The sequence below is a fragment of the Cebidichthys violaceus genome, unplaced genomic scaffold (genome assembly GCF_023349555.1).
Source record: "Cebidichthys violaceus isolate CVI_PGR_0920_01 unplaced genomic scaffold, fCebVio1.0.p SCAF_89, whole genome shotgun sequence".
Lineage (NCBI taxonomy): Eukaryota > Metazoa > Chordata > Actinopteri > Perciformes > Stichaeidae > Cebidichthys > Cebidichthys violaceus.
The window spans coordinates 295,874-303,841 of record NW_027176974.1 but is presented as its reverse complement, the minus strand read 5'-3'; the positions used below and the strand labels follow the sequence as shown (position 1 = coordinate 303,841).

The 7,968-nt window shown below is 38.4% G+C and overlaps 1 protein-coding gene across 1 annotated transcript; it reads left to right on the top strand.

Moving 5' to 3' along the window:
• Positions 1-4,767: 4,767 nt before the first annotated feature.
• On the top strand, positions 4,768-7,206 carry LOC137866721 (natterin-3-like). The gene is made up of 3 exons (XM_068702792.1): positions 4,768-4,852; positions 5,674-5,767; positions 5,937-7,206. Exons 1-3 carry the CDS (start codon positions 4,823-4,825, stop codon positions 7,022-7,024), a joined length of 1,212 nt encoding a protein of 403 aa, XP_068558893.1. The 5' UTR covers positions 4,768-4,822; the 3' UTR covers positions 7,025-7,206.
• The last annotated feature ends 762 nt before the right edge of the window (positions 7,207-7,968 follow it).

The window sequence follows — 7,968 nt, the reverse complement described above, 5'->3', positions numbered from 1 at the left end:
TATTCTTAAAAAGCTGAAATATCTAAGATATCCAGCAGGTGGCAGTGCAAGATCACTCATTTCTCCCCAGACATTGTAGCTGGTATGCCAGTCAAACTCAACCCCCTGATGAAGACCATGAGATCTGGCTGAAGGCTCCATGAAAAAGCTAGTAAGCTGGAGTGGATTTTTTATTTTTTTTTGACAGAATAGGGAATGTTGAAGTTACTGACTACAGTTTTATGGTTCACTGTTTGATAACCAAAATGTGTTGTGTCTCTTTAAGATCTGGGTTAAGAGCTTGGCTCACTGAATGTAAAGTGTGATCAAGGTGATTCAATCTGTATTTTGGTCGTATGGGGAGATTTGGGATTTCTCAATGTTCATTAGATGTTGTTTGGAAGGACGGATGACATTTGAACACTGTCGTGAGAATCTATCAATAACACTGAAGGTTATTGATAGATTGGAGGACAGAGGTAACTGATAAACTGCTGTCTTATCAGTGTTTTTCTAATACTGATATCTATTAGTACATTTTTTGACCGTATTCACCTGTAGAGTCTTCTAAATGTCTGTAATTTAACTAAACATCTCTTTAAAGGACATTTTCTCTAAATTACTTTTTTCTCAGAAATCTTCACTTCAGTAGCTCTTACATACACCAAATTTTACACTTTCATTCCTCTCTATGTTCTGAAGCTTTCTACAGAGGGGTGTGTTCACACATCATTCAGAGCCTCATGTATACTACATTTTAATAATAAAAACATGAAGAAAATAGATTTATTTATGAGTGTTGATAGACCTGAGTTGATCTTTAAATGTGGTATATTTAGTGTTTTGGTTGCTTCACTACATTTTGAATGTTAGACTAAATGATGTGCTGAGCTGACTGTCAATAAAGAGACATGTCATGATCTGTTTTTAATAATTTGATCTCATTATAGAGAAATGTGAGTCAATAAAAAAACTCTTTGTGTTGCATTTCTTTCTGTGAATTTGATTTACGAAATAGCTGCAGGTGTGTATGACTTCAGCTGTCAGACAGTGTGAAGAAAAACAAAGGGTTGGACATTTTTCCACAGAAGCAATGAAGACATAGAAACAAGTCTGTTTATTGCTGTAGAACAGGGCTCACTAGTAGGTGGACCGCAGTCCGGTTCCGGACCCAGACGCCGTTGTATCCGGACATGGACTTATAACCGGGTAGATAATTGAGAATTATTCCATTTTCATGGAGCGCATTCATTCACTGCCCAACAATGCTGTAAAGGAGAGAATAGTGCTGAAATAAGTGGTTTCAATAACCACAGATAAAGTCCCTGCACACAAAGTTCTCTTTGTAGAGGATGAGAAGAATATAATAGCGTGTTTTTATTTTTATTGACATCACTTCTCACCTAAGTGAACTGAATTTAAAGCTGCAGGGCAAAGACAAGTCAGTTTATATATATTCCAACCATTTTAAACACTTGTTCTTCAGTAGTCGTCCTTTTATTTTAGAAGGTTAGTCTTAAAAAAGTGAAATTATGCACAGGTTAAAAAGCAATCATTTCCACACAGCTTAAAATGAGAATGTTCATGAACAGACAAGATACAGATGTTCTTCTTGCAAGATGCAAGATGGCGTCATGCCAGCGGCTGCCTGTTGCAGCAGCTCCCTGTGTGTGTTTTCATTTTTAGTCTTTTTTTTCACTTTTTCCTCTCTTCTTTTGTTTTTTTTCCATCACTGTTGGTTTAGGTTACGGTCAGACAACGGACCATAACTTTTTCTCAACTTTTCTCGTGGCTCTTCTGTTACTTTTCTCCCTCTTTGCAACGGAGAGCCACACACAATGAGTGGAGCTATTGTCTACACCTACGATCAGTCAACAACAAAGACAATACTGTAAATTATTTTAAGTGTTTTTGTTTAGTTTTAAGTTATTCTTATAGAATTTGCTTTTGTTGCTACAAGAAGCCAATCCTGGATAAGACAATATGTTGTGGTTTCAATGTTCAATAGAACATTACTATGTTTTCTATGTTTCTTTTGTAAATGTTGAGACACAAAAACAATCCTGTGGCAATTACAATCTTTCTCCATTTGTTTCTTTTTGGCCATTAATTCTTTCTGCAGAAGAAGTAGTCCTTAAAGGAAGTTCAAAGAGATGTATTCATATTCTTAAAAAGCTGAAATATCTAAGATATCCAGCAGGTAGCAGTGCAAGATCACTAATTTCTCACCAGACATTGTAGCTGGTATGCCAGTCCCCAGCTCAGTAACTCACACAGCAGTGCAGTAATGCTCAAACATGATATTATATCAAATATTAAATTGCATTACATCCACACAGGTCAAGTTGACCTGCAGAAATACTAACAAATACTCTTCTTATACTTAAACTTGTGTCGTGATATTTGTGTTTTTTGAAGACCAAGTGACGGAGCAAACTCAACTCCCTGATGAAGACCATGAGATCTGGCTGAAGACTCCAGGAAGAAGCTAGTAAACTGGAGTGGATTTTTTTTTTTTTTGTAACAGAATAGCCAATGTTGAAGTTGCTGACTACAGTTATAAGTTTTTTGGTTTACTGTTTGATAACCAAAATGTGTTGTGTCTCTTTAAGATCTGGGTTAAGAGCTTGGTTTACTGAATGTAAAGCGTGATCAAAGTGATACAATCTGTATTTTGGTCATATGGGGAGATTTGGGATTTCTCAAGGTTTATTAGATGTTGTTTGGAAGGACGGATGACATTTGAACACTGTCGTGAGTTCATGATGCACTGAAGGTCATTGATAGATTAGAAGAAGGAGGTAACTGATAAGTTACTGTCTTAGTGTGTTTTTACTCGTCAATAATCCTGAATCTTATCCTGCAATTGTTTTATAATGGGTGGTGAGATCAGCGCGAACACAACGGCACGGTTGCTATAAATTATAGATGATAGACTTCTTCAGATTTTACTTTCATCACCTTCATCTTGTTAAGGCAAGACACTACAGCCAAAATTAGAATTTTTTCAATAAAATTAAATAATCATTTTGAACCTGGCTTTATCCAAAGTTCAGAATTTATCTTCTGGAAATGTCTGCAAAATAGCACAAATTTAATAAGATAAGATAATGCCTATTTTGCGCATTTAAACATACATTTTCAGAAAACCTGTAATCCCAAATACTTGTCTTAATGTCAGTAATGAGCTGCATAAGTTTCATGGTGAGTTAGTTATATTTTTTAACCTGTCCACTGACCGTGAAGCACATTGAAGCTCCACATTCATACAACTACAGACATAACCACCTGGAAGCTGGTCAGTGATATCAGTATGGTGTGGTGTCCTTCCTCTTCTGCAATTCAGAGGCTTAATTTGCTCTCAGCTCAGGAGCAGTTAAAATCTAAAATGTCTTGCTCATTGACACCTTAACAATTCAAGGTGCCTAACCTCAACTATCTTGCAGGAGTTTCTAAACTTTTTTGTTATCTGCTAAGGCCTATTTAACATGAAAATGCAGTGTACTCATTATTTTCATTATTTTCATTTTCTAAAGTCAGCAAAGTACTGGAGACAAAGTCTCTGAAAATCTAATTTTGCTGGGAGAGGACCCTCCAACCCCCCACTTTGATTTCCAAATCCTCCCTATTTGTGAGGTTCTAGGTTGGCAAGTATGGGGCTGCAGTTGGTGATAATTCCATATTATTCCCTCTAAACATTCAGTGCCATCATTCTCCAAAGTTCTGTTGTTTTCAACAGAAACATGTCCACATAAATTCTGAAATTCTCCACTGCTATGCTGACGACACCCTGCTATTCTGTCATTCCCCGATCTGACACTTGAGGCATGTGTAACTATATATGATAATGGATGTCAACGCCCCAACTAAAAATTCCACCTGGTGAAGACTGGGCATGTGTTCCCTTTAGGAGAAATTATGCTCCACTTAGACTTTCCATCTTACTTTGCACGGCAGTTTGATCACATATCAAACAAAAGTCCATCTTGTCAGGCTTGAAGTATGCATTTGTGTCCGGACCAATCAGTGTCCTGTGAGGAGCTACTGGCAGCTCGCCTTAGGAGGTTGACTGTTCTAAACATCAATGGCGGCTCCTAAAGAGAGGTTAGTGTAGGGCTCCAATTGCATCAGTTATATCAGAAGTGGAAAGTATTTATTTGTTTAAAGAAGAGCAAAGAACTGCACCGAAGGCTTTTCTCGACTGGAAAAGATGTTTTTTGCTCTTTTCCCGACTGGCTTTGTTTGATTAACAGATGGTTCAATCAAATCACTTGCCAAGTACTTTTTGAAAGTGCCTACCTTTTTCCAAACAGATTTTAATTAATGATGGCATCTCGGAGGCTTCTCAGGTTTGTGTCCATCACCATTTATAATAACAAGGTGGTGCTAACTTTGTCTCTTGCTCTTGATTCTACGGAGGTTGAATGTACTTATTGTAAGAACATTTAGACCGAAGTGCTAAAGCGCTAGATTACCATAATGGAATGGAATCTAGTCTGTAAGTTTAATAGTTGATGGTGGATAAACTCAGACAGCAATCGTCTTTTGACAGAAATCATAGATTGAGATTTGCCAAATATCTCATCTTCATTGGCCAAAGTATAATCAATGCACAAAATTATATGAAAGTCTATATATTTGCAGTTATAGACAAACAGAGACGAAAAATAGCTTTTTAGGGAACATGAATCCCATCTTAGTTTGAGAAAGACACTGACAGCTGTTAGCAAAACCGGCTGCACCAGTTTATGTTTATTGGTCAACGTCAGGTAGAGTGAAAGTGCACAGTCTGCTTTATGGTTCCGCCATAAACCAGTACATATAAACTGGGAGGTGACTGGCTATGTGGACTCAGTGGGGAGCAACCGTAAGGGTGAGTGCTGTTCAGTCTCTTTTCACCTTGAGTCAATCAGACTTGATTATGATGAATTGGCAATAATCCATTAATCAAATTGTATATTATATTATTATTATTATATTTTTTCAATTTTGTTTGTCAATAAAGACTTGGCTTCATTAAATGCCTTTTTAATGCAGAAATAATATACTATACTTAACCATCTAATGGTAAACTAATCACAAAGAGATCAATTATAGTTAATCCTCGATCAAATTGTTCTCTGCTGAATATGTACATTGGGAATGAATGAGGATGGAATTATAAATCAAATGATAAAATATGAATAATAATTCATTTTTTATTATATTTTTTTATTACATTTGTCAAAAAATGTAGTGTAAAACATGTTCTAAACTGACACAGACTCCTAATTGAATTATTATTATCATCTTGTGTTATTGTACTTAAAGGATTCATAAGGTTTCTCACATACATAAGTAGCATCTGTGGTAAAATGCAAAGCTTTTACGAAAAACACAAGTGGACTAAGGTTGACAAAAAATGAATAATTAAAATTTAAGATAAAAACGATTATAAGTTTGTGTTTAGAGCTCGTAGATAACTTGCAACATGTTGAAACAGGGAGATCATTCTTGCAACTTCAAAATATTGATTGTGTCCCATTCGGTGTTTAACATGAAGGTGGTTTTGAGGATGTTCAGCCCAAAACAAATGATGCCTCTTTAATGTCTTCAATTCAGATCTCTTGTCAGGGCAAAATGGAAGACGTGTTTGGCAGAAGATCATTTCACATGTTGAGTTTAAAGAAAGTCTTGTTTGTGTTTCATCTGCAGATGAAGCTGTTAGTGTTGTTGCTGCCAGCCCTGCTGGCTCTGTCCTCAGCCAGTCTGCAGGACATCGTGAAGAAGAGCACACAGCACAGAAAAGGTAAACATTTCATATATTTCATATTTTTGTGACATCAATCGATACAGATAGTAGCTGCGTTACACCTGTAGTATAGCTACGCAGGCTAAATATATTCTGAAGTAGATGTTCTCCAGACTGCTGTACGGTTACATATGTAATATGTAAAGTACGTTTGTCTCTTGCACAGCTTCCTTACTAAACCCAGAGCTTGAGGGTAAGGTGCCTGAACCGACGGGTAACCAAGTGGTGTCGGGTCCTCTGACTCCCGCTGACCTGGAGCAGCAGCAGGATCTACCTTCCTCCTTCGTTTTCGGTGATAACGTGAACCTGGAGTGGTTGACCTGGGGCGGCTCCGTGCCCAACAGCGCTGTCGCGATCTACAACGGCTACACTGAGCGCACCGACTACGTCTGCAAGTACAAGTGCGAGGCCGGCTTCTACAACCCGAGCCTGGGCCCCTACTGCCGCTACCCCTACGGGGACAGTGAGTACTACGCCCCTGAGTTTGAGATCCTGGCCAACAAAGACAACTTTGAGTTCCTGGAGTGGAAGGAAGATTCCTACGGTTCAGTGCCCCAATATTCAGTCAGGACCTGCCCAGGTGTTGGCATTTACGTTGGAAAGAACAAGTACGGGCTCGGGAAGGTTGTTCCTCAGTTCGAAGCCTTCTTCCTGCCTTGGGAAGGCGATGAGTACTGGTACAAGAAGTACCAGGTCCTGACCATCAACAGGGATGCCTACAGCCAGCACATCACCGACGTCAAGTATGCCATCGACGATGTCGCCATCTTCCAGTATCCTCCCGAGACAATGCGCATCTCTGGGCTCACCAACAACGAGTGCCAGACGGTGATGAAGACGGTCACCATCTCAAAGACCACAGAGGTGGAGACCACCTGGAACATCGGCCGAGCCACCATGCTGGGTATCACCGGCAGCATCTCGGCTAAAATCCCCTTCATCGGCTCCGGGGGCATCGAGCTGAGCGGTGAGAAGACGCTGCAGTTCTCCAGGGGAACCACCGTGGTGGAGTCGCTCAGCCACTCCGTGTCCGTGGAGCTCACTGTCCCGCCGAACCACTCCTGCAGAGTCCGCATGGAGGGACGCAAGATCAAAGCCGACATCCCTTACACAGCGCGCCTCAGTCGCACCTACCGCAATGGAGAGACCCAGTGGACCTCCATCTCTGGGACGTACGACGGAGTCCAGATCGGAGAAGTCCGGGCTGTAGTGGACCGCTGTGAACCCGTACTCGATACGCTGCCATGCCCATGAAAGACTGATGGAAAAACACACCAAAATATATCTTTTAAACATCTGATATTGAAAGCAAATGATGCGTCACAATAAAAAAACATAATGCCAAACACATGTGTGTGCATGTAAAATATATTTTGTCAACTGGTTTTCAACATGTTGAAAGTACATTAAAAAAATAAAAATCATATGGCACTTTATCTTTTTCTTCACTTTAATGCTCTTCCCAATGAAAATGATGACATTTTTACCATCTATGATTTTAGATTCACATTGTACACAAACATCAAAGCAGGTACATTTTTACTAGTCTTGATTTTCTGCTGATTTCACTTTTTCATCATTCAGTGGAATATATTTATCCAATATCTATGTGACAGCTAGAGTTAGTTGATTATCAGATAAACATTGTCCATACAATATAATGAATACATGCTAAATTATTAGTTTACCACTACTTTTTTTGAAAATGGAATTTTGAGTGCTGGACTTTTACTTTAAATTCAAACAATTAGTTTATGGTAATGATATTTTGTATTATTTTGATTACTTAATTTCATGGAACACTGAGATAATTAGAGTGCAATAAAAGACACTCAAACAGTCGTAGGGTTTTAATTGCCCATAGGCGTTTGCATAAGAGATAATACTTAAAAATGTATTTGCATGAATAAATCAACAACATGACAAAAGAAAATGGAGATGGTAAGAAAATTAATTCAAGAGACAAAAGAAATGCAATATAAATAAATAAATTAAAAAAATGTGGATTGGCTTCAGGTTGAAGTTGTATGACTGAGCATACAAATGTCTTTATTCAGTTTTATTCCATTTAATAGGCCTAATACATCTTTTTGCAAAGGTTTTTATATACACTTCCTTGCAAATTCTGTTTGATATTCTCCTGAAGTTTAATTCTCACAAAGCAAGTTTGTAGTTATGAATTTGCTTTCCATAACTAA